This window comes from Carcharhinus amblyrhynchos, chromosome 16 (genome assembly GCF_965287045.1).
Source record: "Carcharhinus amblyrhynchos chromosome 16, sCarAmb.v2.hapA, whole genome shotgun sequence".
Taxonomy (NCBI): Eukaryota; Metazoa; Chordata; class Chondrichthyes; order Carcharhiniformes; family Carcharhinidae; genus Carcharhinus; species Carcharhinus amblyrhynchos.
This window is the reverse complement of record NC_137339.1, coordinates 19,065,963-19,088,705: the sequence shown is the minus strand read 5'-3', so window position 1 is coordinate 19,088,705 and position 22,743 is coordinate 19,065,963. Positions and strand designations below refer to the sequence as shown.

Genomic DNA, 22,743 nt, shown 5'->3' with positions numbered 1-22,743 from the left:
AACAGTGCTTTATTGCACAAAATAAAGCTGTGCAAAACCACAAGCCTGTGGTGAACACAAATAGGGTCCAACTGGGACAATACAATAATGAATCCATTCAGGGGATCTGCTTTATAATGGGCTCGGTACATGACCCCATCTGGTGAGTTACCAATTCCCAGGAAGCTCGTATTCAACGAGTCCTCCAGTGAGGTCAATCAGTGATTTCCCCAATGCAAATCCAGGGGGTTATCACATCCACCAAGTCACTCAACATTCTGACTTTGAAATGATCACTCCCTTTCAAAGCTTGTTTAATGTAGCCAGATCACCAAATCTATTCAGATGAGGCTCAACCGTGAAAATGGTTCAGGGCATGGTAAGCTTAATGAGGCAAGTGGTGGGTTCATTCCAACTTCTGCCCACATGATGAATAAGGTCAGATCGAAGTTACCCCAATCCCTAATTTCCTTCCGTTCACTTACTGTTCAAATTTCTCTTATAAAGCAGAAGCACAGGTTCTGTGATTGTAATAAGTTCACGGAGGCAGAAATCCCTTTGCCAGAGTCCCTTTATTTGTCAGTCCAACAACAGTATACAGAGTGCTGGCAGTCAGCAGTCTCCATCCTGAGTGCCAGAGGAACCAACACGCCTGTTCCAGCACAGAGCATGGGGCTCCCTGACTGGACTATCAATGTGGCCCTTAATCAGGGAGCTCACATTCAAGCAGGCCAACCTCAGTTAAAATCATTACAGTGATGATGATCAAAACACCTGGGAGAAAGATGAGTTGGTCCATTCTATACAGATATTGAATCATTTTGAACAAGTTTCTTATTTCAGACAGTACTGAGGCCCATAACAATATCTTAAACAAGCAAATATAAGTTGTTCCTACCTCTCGAAAGAGCTTGACAGGAGCAGCAACGGCCTTTTCATCTTCCAGGTATGAAGCCCAAGACCAAATTTTGTTCTTTCCAACCACAGAGGCAGCTAAAAGAAAACACAGTAAAGATTTAAGGGTTCTCACTTTGCTTTTAAGCAATGTTTATTTTTATGAACTCCAAATGAATATCTAAACAGGGTGGCACGGTGGCACAGTGGTTAGCACTGCTGCCTCACAGTGCCAGGGACCTGGGTTCAATTCCGGCCTTGGGGTCACTGACTGTGACAAGTTTGCATGTTCTACCCGTGTCTGCATAGGTTTCCTCCAGGTGGTCCGGTTTCCTCCCACACTCCAAAGGTGTGCGGGTAAGGTTGACTGGCCATGCTAAATTGACCCTAGTGTCAGGGGGATGAACAGGGTAAATGTGCGGGGTCACAGGAATACAGCCTGGGTAGGATTGTGTTCGGGACAGACGCAATGGGCTGAATGGCCTCCTTCTGTACTATAGGAATTCTATGATTCTATACTGTTTAATAATGCTGTTTTCTACATGCCTGTTTCTCATGGGAATGTCACTTTTGATGTATATTTAAATTCTGCCTGAGAACTAATAACCTTCCGTTCAGAAAATATCAAAAATCTCCAATTTACCTTTGGAAACAGCCAGAAAGTAAGTAAATTTATAAATGATATTCCCTATGATTTAGTTCTTCCAATTTTCCAACTCTCTTCTAGCATCTAGTGGTACACTAAGGGAGATTTTCAGCTGCTCCCATGGCCGGTAATTCCTGGAACGGGTTGCTGGTCTCCGGATGGTTGGCGGGGACCACAAGATGGGGGCACAACTGGTATATGCTCTAACCATCTCTGTGCCGTCAGCACCCCTGACCAGTTATTGCTACAAAGCATTCATGTATTCTGTGCCTGTCAATGCACCTCTCCTGCATCCACTCTGTGCTGTCATATATATCTCTCTGTGAGGCTGGCAACTCCCTCAATGCTCATGAATTCTTAACCATGGTGATGCACATGGTCTGAGTAGATTTCTCTATTCTCACCCCATGAATGTGCACTGAATTTACTTCCTCCGGAGTACACTTCTACTGCTGACAGCCACAACCACCTGCAGCCATGCCAGATAGATTGGGGAGGGTGGCCTTCTCATTCTACCCTCTCTCCGTGTCTGTTTGGGTTTCCTCCAACACTCCAAACATGCTCCAGTTAGGTGGATCGGCCATAGTAAATTGCCCTCTAGTATCTCAAGGTGTCTAGTTGAGATCATAGATCATAGAATTCCTACAGTGCAGAAGTAAGCCTTTCGAGTCTGCACCGACCACAATCCCAGCCAGTTCCCCTTACAACATGGTCAATCCACCTAACCTGCACATCTTTGGACTTGAATTAGCTATGGTAAATGTGTGGGGTTACTGGGATAGGGTGGGGGAAAGAGCCTGGGTGAGGTGCTCTGATAGAAAGTTGGTGCAGACTCAATGGGCCAAATGGCCTCCTGCACTGTAGCAATTCTGTGATGAGAAAGAGAACTTTCTCCACCCTGTTTTACTGCCTCTGATAGGACTTTGAGGTCCGCATTGAAGAATTGATTTCAAGACTATTTGAACAAATCAAGGTCTAATTTTGTCATTAGTGATTGCTGCTGTCTGTTAAATTCCAGTCACTATTCACTTTTCATTCAACTTTACAACCTCAGATCATAGAATCACAGAATCATAGAATCCCGACGGTGCAGAAAGAGGCCATTTGGCCCATCAAGTCCACCTAACCACAATCCCACCCAGGCCCTATTCCCATTACTCTACATACTTACTCTGTTAATCCCCCTTACACTGTGTCAATTTAGCATGGCCAATCAATCTAACCCACACATCTTTAGACTGTGGGAGGAAACTGGAGCAACCAGAGGAAACCCACGCAGACACGGGTAGAATGTGCAAACTCCACACAGACAGTGACCTGAGGCTGGAATTGAACCCAGGACCCTGGAGCTGTGAAGCAGCAGTGTTAACCACTGTGCCATCGTGCGGCCCCTGTGTTCCCCTAATTCCAGCCTCTTGTGCAGCAATTGCACCCCCCCCCCACCAGACCGTGCCCCCAACCCCGCCAAATGTTGCACCTCACCATTGTCCTCTGCTTTCAGCTAGCTAGAGTCTGGCATTCCCTTCCTAAACTTCTCCATTTCGCTTTCTTCCTTTGACTCTCTCCTTAGTACCCATCTCTTTGACCAAGTTATATAGTCATTTTCTCCTACTTCTGTTCAGGATCCATTATTGTAGATTATGCCTCTGAAGTATTGGGGTACTATGTCAAATGTGCTACAGAAATGCAAATTTTTGTGTTATGTTTTGTTCTCATACCAAATCTTATGTGCATTTTGACTTGTTACCACAGTTGCAAAGTCAGCTGAGGGATCTATGGCCTGCTTGGTTCTGACAATTGAATTACTGCCTGAAGTTTTATCTGGTAGTATTTTGGTGGGATCTCTCAAACTGAAGTAACACTGGGTTCAGGTAAACAAAAACTAACAATCTGTAAGAATGTGAAAAAGGCTAAACAAAAAATAAACTACTTTGCATTTTTCTTCAGTTGGATTCATTTGTTTCAGCGGGGCACAAGTCATCAAAACTCAGAACATACTCGGTCCACTGACGGTGTAACTGGGTTCATTAAGTCGACTCTGTCTAAATTCCATGTGACTGTTGTCAACCACGCAGTGATCTCTGATATTTTTGAAGTCGTCTTTTCTCTTGTCCTGTTGTGGAATTCAAAGAAAAGTCAGATTTAGGTTTTGGCATAATTGGTGAATTTTTCCATTTGAAGATCAGAGTGTATTTTTACATTATTGCATTCCATGAGATGCTTTACATTAACGCAGGTAAGACATCATGGCCAGAATTTTACCTTCCCACCCACCAAGGGAATCGGAACAGGCGAAGGGTGGACAATGGGAAGGTCCATTGACCACCAGTGAGATTTAACAGTTTTGGGACGGGTAAGGCTGTAAAATTCCACCCTGTAATTCAGGAGTTAGCCCCTCAATTGTACACAATGGGTGAGATTTTCCACGCCTGGACTGAAACTGGAAAATCCTGCCTGAGGTCAACAGACCTTTCCATGATCCACTCCTCGCCCTCTCCAGTTCATGTGGTGGGCAGGATGGTAAAATATGCCCCAATGAAGCCAAGCCAACAGAGGACCTTCTCAGAAGGCCATGTCACAGTAGGTTAAGTATAACTTTGGCTATTATAAATTGAGCTTAAATGATACTCGGGTAATTCACTGGATTTCTATAGTGATTCTTTGAATTTGCTATCAATCTCTCGAACATCTTGGGCCGAAGATGATTCTACCTTTCATCTCCTGACACAAAAACAGCAGCAACACTGCAGAGCTGAGGTCTAAGAATGTGTCTAATGAGTCATGGTAGGAAAAGTTCAATTCACAGTCTACAGTATAACTCTAGCTTTGCATTCAACACGTTTGTACCCTGCAGTATAGGACTCAACTGCTAATCTGTAGGTAGCATTCTTTAATTTTAGTTTTAACTTTTTTTTGTATTGCAGCACAATAGACATGTAGATCTTCAGTAAGTGATATTAATGGCCCACAGTCTTAAGACATATCCACTAATAACTAACCCTACTTTCGCTCATCTAACCAGATAGCTTTAAAGTTAGCCAGAAGGATAGGGGCATAGGCTGTCACTGATCATTGTGATGGCTGACCACTACAGGGTGGACCAAGAGAAACTATTCCCGCTAGTTAGGGAGTCTTGGAAGTAGAAGCAAAGTCAAAAAATTAGGGAAATACATCACGATACAAAAGGTGATAGAAGTTCATAAGATATATGAGCAGAATTAGGCCATTCGGCCCATTGAACCCACTCCACCATTTGATCATGGCTGAGATGCTCCTCATCCTCATTTTCCTACATTCTCCCCATAAGCTTTCAACCCATTACCAATTAAAAATTTGTCTAACTCCTCCTTATCTTTACTCTGACCCAGCATCCACTGCAATTTGGGGTAGCAAATTCCACAGATTTACAATCCTTTGGGAGAACTAGTTGCTCCTCAGCTCTGTTTTAAATTTGCTACCTCTTATCCTAAAACTATGACTTCTCATCCTAGAATGCCCCACAAGAGAAAGCATCCGCTCTACGTCTACTTTATCCATACCTTTTATCATCTTGTATACCTCAATTTGATTTCTGCTCATTCGTCTAAATTCAAGACAGTATAGGCCTAAACTACTCAATCTCTCTTCATTCGAGAAACCACTCATCTCTGGAATCAAACTCGTGAACCTTCTCTGAACTGCTCCAATGCCACTACATCTTTCTCAAATACTGTAGGTACGGCCTCACCAATGCCTTGTATAGCCACAACAATACTTCCTTACATTTATATTCTTTTCCTTTAGCCATAAATGCCAACATCCCATTCACTTTCTTTATTGTCTGCTTGCTGGTTTTCTGTGACTCATGAACGAGGACACCCAGATCCTTTTGCACCAGAGCACCCTGAAGTCTCTCCCCATTTAGATTTTTTCCCAACCAAAATGCATGACCTCACACTTACCTACTCCATCTGCCACGTTTTGGCCCACTCTCCTAACCTACCTATATCCATTTGTAAGTTTGCAACTCTCTTCCATAGACGACAATTGATGCTAGATCAACTGTTAATTTAAAACTGAGGCTAATAGATTTTTGTTCGCTTTAGGCATCAAGGGATATGGAGCAAAAGTGGGCAATGGAATTACGTTGCAGATCAGCCATTGAATGGTGGGAGAGGCTTGAGGAAATAAATGGTGTCCTCCTGTTCCTACGTCTCTAAGAATGAGAAGGATTTGACTGAGATTTGGCTCTTGCTTCCAATTTTCCGTCCATCCCAATGGGTTATCCTCCAGGGCTTAGCGCAGTTTGGATTGCAAGTTGGTTTTGAACTTCTCCTAGTCATGCTTCCACGCCACTATACACTATAATCTTTTGTGGCATGATAATTCAGTGGACAACATTAAATGGCTCCCTTTGTAGATTATCGTTAATATGGCATGAATATCCCTTTAAATTTATTAACAGGAATTTTCTAAGAAATCTGTAAGCCATACGCAACAGAATCACAGAATCCCTACAGGGAAGAAGGAGGCCATTCAGCCCATCAAGTCTGCACCGACCACAATCCCACCCAGGCCCGATTCACATAATCCCACATAATAACCCTGCTAATCCCCTGACACTAGAGCCAATTTTGCCATGGCCAATCAACATAACCCACACATTTTTGGACGGTGAGGGGAAACTTGAGCACCCAGAGGAAACTCACACAGACATGCAGAGAATGTGCAAACTCCACACAGACAGTGACCCGAGGCCAGAATTGTACATGGGTCCGAGGCAGCAGTGTTAACCACTGTGCTGCCCCAAAAAGTGCAAGTTTTTTTTTCTCCTCCGTGTGCAATGACAAGCACGTAAATTACTGCTAATGGATTTCTCAAATAGAACCAGCGAACAAAAAATATGAATGCGGTTACTGTAGTATGGGTTGGGGGAGCAGAGAAAAAGTCTGCAGGAGATGCTTGTCAATATCTGAGAAATAATCAGAATGGCAGCTATGAAATACATGCGGAACAGCAAGACAACCTTAGAGCTTAGTACATTATGGGCAGATTTTACAAATTTATGCTCTGGGCACATGTGTACAAGTCGGAAATTTGTGGACACGACAACCTGCAATGATCTCAAAATGCCATAGCAAAGTTATTTGTTGGGAGTATAAAAAATATCCTCACAAAAAGTGCCATGTACATATGTGTATGAAATGGAAGTCAAGAGAAAACTTACAGAAATATTTTGGAAACATCACCATTACTCTATAACGTCAGCTACATGCAGCATGTTTAGATTTTCCCAGGTTTATTTTTAATGAGTAATTCTCTAACTGCAGCAATCTGAATATATTTGAAGATATTCCAAAATACTTTAAAAACGTTCCCCAATTTTACACAAAATCAAATTACATCAGTTGAATATTGCACGAAGCACACCTACCGCCTGCTCTGACTCAGTTAATTCATAATCGTATTCTTCATCCGATTCTGAACTCGGGCTCAGACACACTTTCCTTTTCCTCTTTTTAACACGTTTTAATATTGCTCCAGCACTTCTCTTGACTGCAGCACTCCCCATTCTGAGTGACCTATTTATTAAGCAAAGGGAATTTGCATATTTTTGTCATCATTGTACAAACATATACAGAGATAATAGGAGATATGGAGCTGTGTGAACTGTGATTGTTAAAATAGACGTCATATAACAAAGCAAGTTGATTTAATTCCTAGACTACCAAACATACCTATTCATACCTTAACTTCTATATTTAACCAGCTAGTGATCACCATCATTTTAGCTAGTAGTCCACTGCATATATGCACTGACCTCTGGGGAAAACATCTTCTCAGCTTGAGTTTACTAAAAGACCCTACCATATCTCAAACCTCCTCAGATACAATGACTTACTTGGAGTACATTGAATTGCTGTAAAGACAAAAACTATAGCTATTTTCCACGAACAGTAATCTAACAAGCATCTAAGTGATTAACCATTTAATCAATTTTTGTCTGCAATGGTTGAGAGACAAGCTACTATTCTTTGAGGAGTGCCTTGGGATTTTTAACATCCATCTCAATAGAGAGAAATGCCTCAGTTTAACAACATGTCAGTATTACACTGAAGCATCAAGTTGGATTGTGTGCTTAAACTCTTGCTTTGAACTTGAACTCTCAACCTTCCAACAGGCAACCATACCAACTGTTAATTCCCTGCTTATTCTATCCTATTCAATGAGGTTTATTTACTGCCACAGTGCCTCATATGTCTCAGAAATTTAAGAATCAGCACTACACTCCCTCTTAATTACTTTTTCTCCACTGAGATTAAGTCCAGTTTTGTGGGCTGCTCCTCAATTCTCAAGCTTAAATGCTGAAACCATCGGTGTTGCCATGGTTACAGCTAGCATTCATTTAAAGAGGGCAACTGCACAGCTGTTTGATTTATTTTTCAATTGCCAGCAGTTTGCGAGAAAATATTTCAAGTTGGGCTGTGATCTCAGTATGTGAAATTAATTCTGGGCTGTGGAACGACTGCTTTCCCAAATCAGTACATAAAATCCTGGGAATGTTCCAATGAATTGAGTGTTTCCTAAAATTTTACAATAGTTCCTCAAATTTCAGCCTTTCCATTATTAGATTCTGTTATTATCCACGAGCCCAGGGCATCAGGAATCGAGACTTCAGGCTGGGAGGAACTATTTTGCTCTGAGGTTATGGAAACATAGAAAATAGGAGCAAGAGGAGGCCATTCGGCCCTTCGAGCTTGCTTCACCATTCATTGTGATCATAGCTGATCATCTAGCCTGATCCTGCCTTCCTCTCGTATCATTTGATCCCCTTCGCCTCAAGTGCTATCTCTAACTGCTTCTTGAAAATATACACTGTTTTGATCTCAACTGCTTTCTGTGGTAGTGAATTCCACAGGCTGACCACTCTCTGGATGAAGAAATTTGTCCTCATCTCTATCCTAAAGAATCTATCCTGTATCCTCAGACTGTGATTCCTGGTTCTGGACACCTCCATCATCAGGAACCTCTATTTACCCCGTCTAGTCCTGTTACAATTTTATAGGTTTCTGAGAGATCCCCTGCCCCCCCGCCCCCCCACTTATAACCCTAAACTGGGTATTGACACCTGTTTTGTTCTAAATACACTGGGCCACACCTTTGGGCAGATTGGGTCAGCTCCTTTAATGTTGGCACTGTGCCTACATACAAGTAAATGCACTGGTCTGCATCTTCAGGTTGGACCAGGTCTATTGTTTATAGGGGTTGCACGTTGGATCAGTTACAGTCATAAGACCAGCTAGAGTCAGTGATGCTGAGATCCTCAAGTCTTTGGCTCTTTCCTTTACCCATCAAGTTTCCCCAGCATGGTGCAAAATTAAGGATTTATTCTAGATAATATCAAAAGTGAAAAGATCTCCTGTATATCAGTAATGGGTATAAGCATCTCACTTCTCTGTAAACTGCCGTAGGCAAAGCTCACTGCAGAACTTCCGATTGCTTCTGACTTCATTCACTGTATAAGAGTGACCACAGTTCAAACAGCAGCAGGCACTTTCTACATGTGGCAGCTCATTCATGTAAGATACACCCGTCCGTTTTACTGTAGGGGACAAAGAAAAAAATAGAAATATTACCCATGAAAATAAACTTCAGATAAATTGCCTGAACATATTCGTAAAATTCAACCACAGAATGCACTCTGTTTCACTATTGACTGATTAAATAGTGTTGATGAAGGTTATGTAAGTGGACACACATGTTTTATGGATACACTGTACTACTAGGGTAAGAAATTGAAATAGGAGGTTCTTTGGTTTTTACTTAATCCTAAGCGTTTTCTACAATACCTATCCTTTGGGTTACATATTCTCAAAGTTTCATTACTGATGATTTCTATCTGAGGGCGAATTTAAATCAAAATCTATCCATAAGACCTCACATCGTGGGCAGGATTTTCCATTGCCTGTCCCACATGGTGTATTTTACAGAGGTGGCCCGCCGTTTGCTGATGGCAGGACAATCACTGTTAATATGTTTTCCGATTGTTCACACCTTCCATCATCGGGGAACCAGTGCCATCAGCTGGGCCAGAAGATCTCATGGGTGGGAATGGCTGGAAAATCTTGGTCTGTATTACTACCATTTACCACAAGTGCAACAACTGGTTTGCTATCATATGCTACTAAGAGAGATTAGTATGTTGCTAGTATAATCTGCCATTGTTTTATATTTTGCCGACCATTAGGCATGTATTCAAATATAAGAAACTGAATATCCAATAAAGAAAAAGGTTGGAATGTTTCTGAGTTTGGATAAATTATACATCAACCATATGATTCTGATTTTTTTCTGAGACATTTTCAGTAGCTATCTAATTAACAATTCACATTGATTTAGAAAGGAAATGAATTTTTTTTAATTAAATAAGGGCAATGGGGTTAAAGCTGTACAATAATTTATAGCATCATTGCATAACTTCATGAGTGAGACACAGTTCACACCAATAACTCTCCATGCTAGGACATTTACTTTTGAGAACTACCAAGTGGGAACCTGAGGAAGACTGAAGATTTCAGAGCAACTTCATCACTAAGCTGCTGTACTGATATTCCTTCTGGTCAACACTGGAAATCCACAATCTAATGCCAGAAATATATGGATAGATTATCTACTTAGGTTCTCGCCTGCAGGTGGTAACAGACCTGAAGAACTAGCATTAAAGGATTTAGAGAAAACATGATGAAAAGGAGTAGGTATACTTGTACACAGAACACTGAGAGATCAACGCACATGCGCCAATAGTGCCTCTGGCAGTCAACAGCCAGCTTTCCGGTGAGAATAGATTCCATCCACTCCTCCCTACAGGTGCGAATCACACTTTGCCTCTTTTTGTCTTGAAGTGGCATAAGGTCGTCTCTGAGAGTGTGCAATTCTCTCCCATTTTCATGTTTGTTTGGTACTTTGAATAGTTTTGGTAAGATCACCCTCTAATACATGTAACACTGCTCATTAAGATTCTGTGGTAAATGTTATCTGTAAATAAAGTTACAGAAAAAATGTAGTCCTGGGCTTTAATGGAAGAGATCAGCCGAGAAATTTTGGTTTGCCGAATGCAGGTATGTCTCTGAAAGGTATCAGTTCTAATAAATTGAGATGCATAAATGACAGTCTTGAAACATTCAAAAACGAGTGGTCTACTCTATTAATTGACTCCCCCTTAATAACCCATTTGAAACTACGAGGTAATCTTTTGACTCACTCTGCCCATCAGAAACCAAGCAAGGTTCTGTTAAGATAGATTTACTGCCCCTTTACCATCTATCACTATTTTAACTCAGCCTTAGTTTAGGCATCCAAAGTACCAACATGATTTGGGCAGGAAACTCATTAATGCATGCAAATCAGACTCTATTTATGATATGTGAGCTTCAATGGCATTTTACAGGCGAGCCCCAGTGACTTTGGTGCCTCTGGGTCATGCAAATTTTCACCTGTTTGAAACGAGCCATTGGTCTCTTTCCACCCATTTCAGTGAAAAAATCTGCTGATGGGATGCAGATGAGGCCCAGGAGTTATAACAGTGTAAGGCTCAGGAGTTAAAGCAAGGTGGGCCTCTAACTCAAGATGTGGGGGAGATGGGTTGCTAAGCATCTTCAGCCAGAAGCGCAAACTGGATGACCCACCTCGGCCTGCGCCTGAGGTCCCCAACAACATGGGGTGCCTGTTTCCAGCAATGTGATGTCGAGAAATGCTGCAATGGGCCCTGACAATATTGCATCCCATTAAGGGACTCTAGAGCATCTTTAAACTTTAATGTCCTAGGGTTAACCATCTTCAACTGCTTCATCATTTCCATGGTACAATTGGAAATGGAAATGTTTGATAATGATTGCAGCGTTCAGTGCCATTCATAACTGCTCAGATACTGAAGGAGTTCTTGCCCAGACGCAGCAAGGTCAGAACAATATCCAGGCTTGCGTTGACTGGTGGGAATTAACTTTTACACCACACAGGTGCCAGGTAATGACCATCTCCAACAAGAGAAAAACTAACCATTACCCCTCGACATCCAACAGCATTACCAACATCGAATCCCTTACTAACAACATCCTGGGGGTTACTATTGATCAGAAACTGAACTTGACTAGCTGGTGGCTGCAAGAGCATGTTAGGAGCTGGGAATTATGTAGCAAGTAGCACACCTCCAAACTCCAAAAAGCCTGTCCACTATCTAGAAGGCACAAGTCAGGAATGTGATGGAATACTCTCCACTTGCCTGGATGAATACAGCTCCAACAACACTCATGAATCTGTGCACCATCCAAGACAAAGCAACTCATTTGATTGGCACCACATCCACAAATAGTCACAGCAGCAGCAATGAGTTCCATGTATAAAATGCACTGTAGCAACTCACCAAGACTCCTTCAACGAAACCTTCCAAATCCATGACCTCTACCTCCAAGGGCAAATATTGGAGGTGCATGGAAACGCCACATTCTTATACAAGCCACACACTACCCTGACTTGGAAATATACCATGGTTCCTTTACTGTAAATAAAAAACTAGAAGTCCTTTCCAAATAGCACTGTGGGCATACCTATATGAGATGGACTGCAGCAACTCAAGAAAGCAGCTCACCATTACTTTCTCCAGGGCAATAAGGAACAGGCAATACATGCCTGGGCTCACCAGCAACACTCACATCCCATGAAGAGACTGAAAGAACACAATGAGAACCTAGCAGCTTTGTGACAAAGCTGGAACAGTTAGAAGCTTTTTGTCAGAGTTTGATGAAATATAAGCAACAGCAGAAATTTCCTACCTTCTCTCACATAAATATCTTATCACGAGACAATCTTAAATGTTAGATAGAAGCATAAAGAAGTTAGGTCACTTGCATACTATGGAAATAGTTCCCCACAATATCTGTTGTAATATTTCTCAAATATTTTAATATTACAGATGTTCAATAACTAATTAGAATATGTAATTGTCCACTAAAAGTAGCAAAATAACAAATATTTCACATTAATGGACTTTTAAACAGCAGTAGTTACACACATCAGTTTAATTATCATTTTATAGGGCCAGAATGGACTATTCTTTTAATTAAAATCATCTAACTAATTAATTTGAGCTATATTAACATAACTATACATTTATAATTAATTGAGAAAGTTTTCTAATTAAGCAGAAATGCAATGTTACATAATTAAAAAACATGATTCCAATTAGTTACAAGCTCGTTGCTGAATAATTAATGAATAGACATGTTAAAAACTAATTTCTAAGTTGGAAGCAAATTTATTTTTATTTCTCTTCATCTCATTTCCCCTACCAATCACCTCAACAGGAGGAAGGTTCTCTTTGTGTACTGCTTATGACAAAATTGTACATCCGCTCTTTAGAAATGGGTTAACACATTTGTTCTAGCCCACAGCAGAAGTCTCCATATGAGCTCACAGTCAGAGAACAACAGAGAGAAATGTACTTCCTACCTCCCCAAAATGCATCCTGTAATGCAACAATGTATTATGCCACTAGCCCACCAGTTAGTTCTAGCACCCCTTCCCTGAATTAAATTACCCCATATTCTATATCATTTCATAATTAATGGGGGAAGATTTTGTACGTTGTTGTGGTTGTCTAAGGAATGGGTCCAGAGGTAAAGGCCATGATCTTACCACTCTTTCCTGCAACACTTCCATTACAGTAAGAATTTGGCAGCCAGCGGGGTGGGAAAATCCTGCCAGCGTGAACAGTGGTAAGATTCCGGCCATTGAGTCTGAACACTATCTATTAATTCTAGAACATAACTATGTACAGATATACAAGACAATAGGCTTCATTAGTCAAAGCTATGGGCTATCTCCATTCAGACGGTGACCAGACTATTGTTAGTCATGTAGCTCCCTTTACATAGTCATGTGAAGTCCTCCTTACCCAACATCTGAGGGTGTGCACCAAAATGAGGAGGGCTGTCTGACAGACTCATCAAGCATCGGCTGACATAGTCATACTCACACAATTATACCTTACACACAATGCAACAGACATCACCTTTCTCCACTCCTGGGGTAGTCCTTTCCCACTGGTCGGACAGATCCAGCAGAGGTGATGGGCAACACAATAGTCAGGAGGGAGTTGCCCTGGGAATCCCCAATATTAACTCTGGACCTTATGAAGTCTCCTGGCATCAGGTCAAATATGGGCAATGAAACCTCCTGCTGATCACCATGTACCATGCCCCATCACCCCTCCACCCCCAACTCAGCTGATGAATCAATACTCATCCATGTTGAACACCACTTGGAGGAAGCCCTGAGGGTGTCTAGGGGACAGAATGTACTTTGGGCAGGGGACGTCAAAGTCCATCACCAAGAGTGGCTCAGTAGCATCATTACTGACTGAGCTGGCCAAATCTGATAGGACGTAGATGCTAGTCTGAGTCTGAATCTGCGCCGGGAGTCAGGGAACCAAAACGAGGGAAAAACATACTTGAACTTATCCTCACTAACCTGCCTGCTTCAAGTGTATCTATCCATGACAGGATCAGTAGGAGTGATCACTGCACAGCCCTCATTGAGACAAAGTCTCATCTTCATATTGAAGATACCCTCAATCGTGTTGTGTGGCACTACCACCATGCTAAAAGGATAGGCTTCAAACAGATCTAGCAACTCAAGACTAAGCATTCACAAGGCACGATGGGCATATCTAAAAATGAGGTGTCAACCTGATGAAGCTACAACACAGGACTGGGCATAAGAAGCAAGTGACAGAGATAAGCAATCCCTCAACCAATGGATCAGATCTAAGATCCACACCACTGCCACATCCAGCTGTGAATGGTGGTGAACAATTAGTTATCCAGAGACCCGGGTAATGCTTGGGGAACTTGGGTTCATAACCCACCATTGCAGGTGGTGAAAATCTGGAATTTGGAAAAGTCTAATGCTGATTGTCATAAAGGCCCATCTAATTCACTAATGCCCTTCAGGGAAGGAAACCTTCCATCCTTACCTGGTCTGACATACATGTGACTCCAGATCCAAAGCAAGATGGTTGACTCTTAAAGTGCTCGCCGAAATGCACAAGATTCAATGGCAAATAGGGATGAGCAAGAAATGCTGACCCTGCCAATGACATCCACATCCCATCAATGAATAGGGGAAAAACTGGACGGGAGGCTCCACAAATATCGCCATCCAAAATAATGGAGAAGCCCAGCACATCAGTGCAACAGATAAAGTTGAAGCAGTCATAATAATCTTCAGCCAGAAGTGTCGAGTAGTTGATCCATCTCAGCTGCCCGTGGAGGACCCTAGCATCACAGTCATCAGTCTTCATCCAATTCAATTCACTCCACATGATATCATGAAATGACTGAAGGCATTGGATAAGGCTATGGACGTTGAAAATATTCTGGAATAGTACTGAAGATCTGTGCTGCAGAACTTGCCGTGTCCTTAGTCAAGTGGTTCCAGTACTGCTGAAACACTAACATCGACCAAGTGATTTGGAAATTTGCCCAGATACATCCAAAAACAGGGCAAATCCAACCTGATCAATTGCCGCCCCTTCAGTCTACTCTCAATCATTAATAAAGTGATGGAAGGAATCATCAACGCTGCAATCAAGCAGCATTTGCTCAGCAATAACCTGCTTCCTGACAGCTGGGGCACTCAGCTATTGACCTTATTACAGCCTTGGTTCAAACACAGACAGAACAGTTCAACTGCAGGGGTGAGGTGAAACTGACTGCCCTTGATATCAAGGCCACATGAACATCGCTCATTTTCTGCTGATAACCAGTTGCACAGCGCAGAAGAATATTCATTTTCACAGATCAAGTAGCTTCCTTCTGATAATTAAGATAGAGCTTAAATTAATTATAGCTAATTCCAGATTGTATTCATTCTCCATACTTTTTAGTGCTCACTGCCTCACAGAGCCAGGGACCTGGGTTCAATTCCAGCCTTGGGTCACTGCCTGGGTGGAATCTGCATGTTCTCCACACGTCTGCATGGGTTTCCTCTGGGAGCTCTGGTTTCCTCCCAAGGTTCAAAGATGTGTGAGCTAGGTTGGTGGCCATGCTAAATTAATCCTACTATAGGGGATTAGCAGGTGGGGTTGTAGGAATAGGGTGGGTGGGATTATGGTTGGTGCAGACTGTACAGGCCAAATGGCCTCCTTCTGCACTGTAGTGATTTTATGATTCTATACAGTAAGAAATGATGATGGTTCAGTGAAATTACCCACCGGATGACTGAGTCATTCAGGCTTGGAAGATTATTGGTCTCGGATGGTTGATGGTTGGTCTAGCATTAGAGTGTTAAAATTTGTCTGCGTACCCCTAGATGAGGCGGGGGGTGGGGGGAAGGGAATGCCCAGGACTCCCAATCTTTATCCAAGAATTCCTGCTGGAATTGCAGGTTTACTTAGATAAACACATGAGCGAAACAAGGATGGAGGGTTATAGTAGAGGGTATTAAATAGGGTCAGAGCCTCGGGACGGCACCGGAAATGCAGACTTATATGTTAACGTTTTTGTCTTTTTATTCCGCAGGTGGAGGTCCACCTTGTTGTCAAACAAGGGGCATGCACATGGTGGGTCCTGCGTGGGCTGCTCTTGGAGGTTCCGGGAGTGGCCTAGTAATTTGTGCCGGTGTGTGTGCTTGATCCTGGACCGGTAGACGGGCGCCGCAACAGCTCAGTGACTAGCACTGCTAGCTGTGCAGATACATGGATTTGGGCCTGTGTCTGTGGGAGTTTGCGCATTCTCCCTGTGGTTGCGTGGGTTTCCTCCGGGCGCTCCGGTTTCCTCCCACACCCCAAAGATGTGCTCTTAGGCTGATTGGTGTACCAAATTGACACTATTCTCCCCTGAATCTGGCTAAGTTAGGGGTTCCACTCGCAGACACGCAGGGCAGGGTAGGTGTAGGGTGATGCGGCGGCGCAGGCTCGTTGGGCCGAAGGGCCTGTTTCCCGTGCTGGGTTGTTCTTTGTTCTTTGTTTGTATGAAGGTACAACTGGACTCAGCCAAAATGTTCCTTTGTGATAGAATTGCCTGCTGATGTTCACAGATGAAACTCAAACATAGACAGTAGCTCTACCATATGTCTTTAGCAGCAAGAAGAAAACTGTGAAAGGAATTGAAAGGACTTCCCAATGTCCATTTGCGAAAGAGTCTAAAATTTACCTAGAAGGCTAAAAGAACATTAATTCCCAAAATCATGTAACTAATTTCACTGTAAGTAAAGTCAGCAAAGCCCCAGATGATTGTACACTGGTGGTGATTTAACCTGAGGGCCACCACACCTCAGGCAAGGGGCAAGGTTGAGAAGGCAAGAACTTCATGGACAACCCCAGCCGGCACAGGAATTGAACCCACACTACTGGTGTCAGTTCTGTATCACTAACCAAACGGCCAGCCAACTGAGCTAAACTGATCCCAATAGCAAAATTGAACAGCATAGATTACACCACTGACTTTAAGCTGAAACCACCAACACCAATATATATCCCAGTCGGTATATCTTACATTCGTTGGGAGTGATTGTATTCCAGTCAGCATCATTGCAAGCATCATTCTCAGCTTTCACTGTTGTCTCAACGGATACCTCTGTCATTGACTCTGTCACAATACCTTCCGTGTTGACAACCTCCAGGACACCAAACTCATTCAATCGGAACTAAAAAATAAACAATGCACTATTTAACGCTCATCCAAAACAAAAGGCATCAAGAAAGCTACAAAAAAAGCACTAATTAAACAACATAATAACACCATAATATTCTGTTCCATTTAATTTATTTTGCTCTTATAGAAAAATTCCAATCATCTCCGAAGTTATATTTTATTAAGTGCTTGAAAGATTCACAGAACAGATTAAATTCATGTTCACGATTTAATTCTAGTCGGAGAAACAGGGAAAGAAGCACACAATTAATGTACACAAAGCGATTTGCTGGATTAATAATCCAAGCTGATGCTCAGGGGATTGAGGTTTGAATCATACCACAGCAGCTGGTGGAGTTTGAATAAGATGACAAAAAAAATGAAACAATTGTCACCAATGTCCCTTTCGGGGAGGAAATCCTCTGGTCTACGTGTGACTCCAGTCCACAGCAACGCGGTTGACTCTTAGATGGGGAATTAGGGATGGACAACAAATGCTGGTCAGTGCCCTCAACATTCTGTTAATGAATTTTTCGAAAACAGCACAGAAGGCTGCAACTTCAGCACAATGTCTTGCTTTTTGATCAGTCCCAATCCTCTTTCTCCATAACCTTGTATATTTTTTTCTTCTGCAAGTTGCTGTTGAATCTGCTTCCAACACCCTTTCAAGCATTGCATTTCAAATTGTAACAACTCGCTGTGTAAAAGAAATCTCATTTCTTATCAATTATTTAAAATCTGTGCCTCTGGTTCCGCCTGGAAGCAGTTTAGGCCCATAAAAGCATCAAAAGTACTGGTAATTGTTATATGCATAGCTGCATTTGGCAGTGTGACTCACATCAAATAATAAAGGTCAGTTTTATTTTTACTAACAACTCCATATTGGGAAAACCGCCTATAAAACCTAATGAATGACGTAGGAAGTGGTATAGTGTAATCTCTATCAGATAAAATTTGATCAAACTACCCTTGTAAGCATACAACAAATGAATTTCACCAGTGATTTTTAATTAACAAAACTAATCTTCAAAAATGGCTGAGATAAACCTTCATATAATCAGAGAAAACCCATAGTGGCCATTCGACCCATCGAGACTGCACTGAGCGCAATCCCACCCAGCCCCTATCCCCATAGCCTCATGTATTTACCCTGCTAGTCCCCCTGACACTAAGGGGAATTTAGCATGGCCAATCAACCTAACCCTCACATCTTTGGACTGTGGAAGGAAACTGGAGCACTGGAGGAAACCCATGCAGACATGGGGAGAATGTGCAAACTTCACACAGACAGTGATCCAAGCCAGGAATCGAACCTGGGTCCCTGGCGCTGTGAGGCAGCAGTGCTAACCATCGAGCCACCATGCTGTCCAAGATATTTTTTGGGACAATTTTTCTGCATGTTGCACTTGGACGTATTTATTCTCTGGGTATCAAACACTGGGGAAAAAAAAGTGTTTAAAGCCTTTATAATGCCTGAAATTTTGAAAGGTCAGGCTCTAATCTCGAGGTCAATGACCATAAAATTATTATTGTCTTAACAATCCACCTGGTTCACTAATGCCCTGAAGAGAAGGAATTCTGTCATTCTTACTTGTCTGTGACTCCAGACCCACAGAAATATGGCTGACTCTTGACCACCCTCTAAAATGGCCAAGCAAACAGCTCAGCTCAAGAGCAATAAGGGATAGACAACAAATGCAGGTCTTGCCAACAATGCCCACATCCCGTGAAAGAATAATCATAGAATCTTAGAATCCCTCCAGTGCAAAAGAAGGCCATTTGGCCCATTAAGCCTGCACCAACAACAATCCCACCCCTGTAACCCTACATGTTTACAACACTAATCGCCCAAGACTAAGGACAATTTAGCATGGCAATCCATCTAATTTGCATATCTTTAATAAAGTAAAAACTGTCCTTGTAATTGATCCCTTGGAATCCAGGTATCATTTTGGTCTGTCTGAGTTTCACAACACCAGGATAAAGTCCAACAGCTTAATTTGGCAGCAAAAGCCACTAACTTTCAGGCCTCTGACCTGACGAAGGGTCAGAGGCCCGAAAGCTAGTGGCTTTTGCTACCAAATAAACTTGTTAGACTTTAACCTGGTGTTGTGAGACTTCTTACTGTGTTTACCCCAGTCCAACGCCAGCGTCTCCACATCATATCTGAATTTGTTCCAATAGTCAGAAATATTGCCCCAGTGTGAAAGTAACTTTAATTTGGTTTCAACATCTTTGGTAAGCAAAGTCAGCTGTTGTTTTTGCTTCGTATTAGCATCATCATTCCCCCTAATAGAAGTCTTTACTTGTGAAATTTGGGTCAGGTTTATCTGTGACAGCCATACAGCTACATCGCCGACTGTCACTCATAAGCAGGGTCACACCTACAAAATAACTTGCAAAACCAGGAGAGATATTATCCAGCAACTATCCCTCCTTGGGAGAGACTGCCTGAAAGAGAAGCAAGAGGAAAAAAAATCAGAAAGATTACTGGGAGAGAGGAAACCGTGGCTGCAATAGAAAATGTGCCACTTGCTCCATGGGTTGTACCTACTTATTTTGTAAAAGGACCAAAGGATGAATATTTTATAAGTGCAATCAGAGAAGCTAACCTTCAAATTGCTCCCAGGTAAGGTAGCAATGCCATCTTTCCATTCCAAAATGCTGGCCATGTCACACTTCTGCGCTCCAGTAATCTGTGGGCTGATTGCCGCAGTCACTGGCACAGCGCTGTCTGACTGTTCCACTTCGGCTGGCAAAGAAACACCTTGGCTTTCTTTGGGGAATCCCTGAGGCTTTCGATTACTCTCAGCTGTATTGACTGAAGTTATGTTTGAGAGAAAGCAGACAATCAAACTCTGGCAATTTATATAATACGTAATATGCATATCTGATATTATATATCACAACACATTTACATTCCCTGACAACTACAAAAGTAACTTTGATAACAGTTGTCATATTGACAGTGAGTTATATCAAAACATAATGTGTTTGTCCTAACATAATTAGTATCAACCTTATAATAATTACAAACATGACTGGGCTTAAAATATATTTTCAAACGCTAATTATCATTATTTAAAAACAAATCAAAACAATTTAAGTTACTAATGCTTCATACATTCTTAGGCTTACTATCTGATAAATGTGATGGGATGGCACAGTGGCACAGTGGTTAGCACTGCCGCCTCACAGCACCAGGAACCCAGGTTTGATTTTGGATGTGCGGGTTCTGCATCTTCTCCCCGCATCTGTGTGGGTTTCCTCTTGGTGCTCTGGTTTCCTTCCACAGTCCGAAGATGTGCTTTTAGATGCATTGGCCATGCTAAATTCTCCCTCGTGTACCCAGACAAGCACTGGAATGTGGCAACTGGGGGATTCTCAAAGTAACTTCATTGCAATGTTAATGTAAGCCTACTTGTCATACTAATAAAAATAGTGCTTGGGTTGGGGTATGCTTTGACCCAGACCAATTCAGGTCACACTGAACAGGGAACATAGAAACTGAAATCTAAATGTTGTTATTTTCTGAATGTAGCAACTCAACACAAACCTGCTTTACACTTCATAGTCTACTTCTTTTACTCATATGCATTTCTCCTAGTCGTATAATGGATTCCTCTTGTGCCAATGGAGAGATAATTTATCAGCAAAATTATTCCTCACTCCCAGTCCCATGTGTAATACGATTTGGAGTCAACCGTTTCTTCACAAAATTCTCAGGAGTTGATCCCACTCAAGCAACAACCTGACGTAGTCATACACACGGAATCATAGCTTAAAGGGAATTCTTCCAAACCCACAAGCATTACTCTTGAGAAAGACAAGAGCAGCAGACACATGGGAACAGAAACACTTGGGAGTTCCCCTCCAAGCCACACATCATCCTGGCTTGGAAATATATCGCTGTTCCTTCACTGTGGCTGGGTAAAAATTCTGGAACTCCCTCGCTAACAGCATTGTGGCTGTACCTACACCACATGGACTGCAGTGGTTCAAGAAGGCAGCTCAGTGCCATCTTCTCAAGGACAACTAGGGATGGGCAATAAATGCTGGTCTAGCTAGTGATGCCCACATTCCAAGAATTAATCTTTTAAAACTTTAATATTTGGTATAAATGGAATTGAAATAGAATTGCTCATTCATATTTGAATAATTTTAGAGTGTGTTCTTTAATAATTTGTCCAGAATCATCATAGAAACGTGGAATTTCTTCAGTGCAGAAGGAGGTCATTTGGCCCATTGAATCTACAGACTATTGCCCAGGCTTACCCTGTAACCCTGCATATTAACCCTGTTAATATATATCTCGGAATACTCTGGGAAAATTTAGCATTGTCAATCCACCTAACCTGCACACCTCTGGACTGTGGAAGGAAACCGGAGCACCCGAAGGAAACCCACGCAAACATGGGGAGAACGTGCAGAGTCCACACCAGACCATCAACCAATGGACTGATCCACCTCACAATAGTTAAACTAAACAAATATTGTCCAGCTAAAGAAATTAATTTTACAATCCTTTTAATACACAGATGTCCTTTATTATTCAAACGGTACTGTACCTGGGATAATGAAGGCTTTAGTTGACAGGCGATCTTTTTGAGGGGAGCTGGTTGCCATTTGTAAGCCGGCCTCCCTCGGTGAAGTCACATTGCTGGGCACGAGCAGTTCCAAACCCACTCTGCTGTTCATTCTAATAACGTTTCACCAGCTGGATGTGGCTGACTCTGAATCGAAGGTTGCAAAATACAACAATCAGTCTTGCTCACAAGGTCACGAGTTGGGAGCTGGTTGGCTCTTTGTTCAAAGCTTGCTGTGAATAATTAATTTTATTCACAGCGTTAAAAGCCAGTGTGTCTGAAGATTTCAAAAATTCCAGGTTACGCCAAAAGTGGCGAGTTCTGCTCAGGATTTACAGGAGCTGTTTGTTGATCATCACCATTTGCAAAAGACAAGAACTGGGAAAGGGTTTCAATCTGTTATAAGATGAAAAGTGGAAAGCTGTGGAATTATTCAGCAGGCCTGGCAGGACCTGGAGAGAGAGAGTAATGTAGTCATGATGGTTAACCTGGGCTGAGTCATACCAGCAGCATGGAGGCCTGCTTTAGTGGTTGTTGGTCAGGTTTTATTTTTAAGGATGGTGCTTCAAGAGGTTGATCTGACACATTCAGACCTCCAACCGATCATGCTGCAGACAGGTGAGCAGCCAGAAGCCAATTCATGCTAATTCTCTAGCAATATTGAGGATATCTAAACATAAGAACATAAGAACATAAGAAATAGGAGCAGGAGTAGGCCATCTAGCCCCTCGAGCCTGCCCCGTCATTCAATAAGATCATGGCTGATCTGTCGTGGCTCAGTTCCACATTCCCGCCCTCTCCCCATAACGCCTAATCCCCTCGCTTATCAAAAACCCATCAACCCACGTCTTAAAAATATTTAGCGAGGCAGCCTCCACCACTTCAACGGGCAGAGAATTCCAGAGATTCACCACCCTTTGAGTGAAGAAGTTCCTCCTCAACTCCATTCTAAACCGCCCCCCCTTTATCT

General features: G+C 42.3%; 1 protein-coding gene across 3 annotated transcripts in view; it reads right to left on the bottom strand.

Moving 5' to 3' along the window:
- Positions 1–19,946, bottom strand: part of l3mbtl1 (L3MBTL histone methyl-lysine binding protein 1) — a 50,733-nt gene extending 30,787 nt beyond the window's left edge. For all 3 annotated transcript variants that reach the window (XR_013888752.1, XM_080204407.1, XM_080204408.1), the window contains exons 1-6: positions 19,800–19,946; positions 17,050–17,200; positions 8,951–9,101; positions 6,933–7,080; positions 3,518–3,632; positions 878–972 (exon numbers count right to left, since the gene is read on the bottom strand). Coding sequence is in view for 2 of the 3 variants with exons in the window: in XM_080204407.1 (XP_080060533.1) it covers positions 878–972; positions 3,518–3,632; positions 6,933–7,080; positions 8,951–9,101; positions 17,050–17,200; positions 19,800–19,859 (720 nt within the window). In the remaining variant the exon portion in view is untranslated. The remainder of the gene's footprint in view (positions 1–877; positions 973–3,517; positions 3,633–6,932; positions 7,081–8,950; positions 9,102–17,049; positions 17,201–19,799) is intronic.
- Between the last annotated feature and the right edge of the window lie 2,797 nt (positions 19,947–22,743).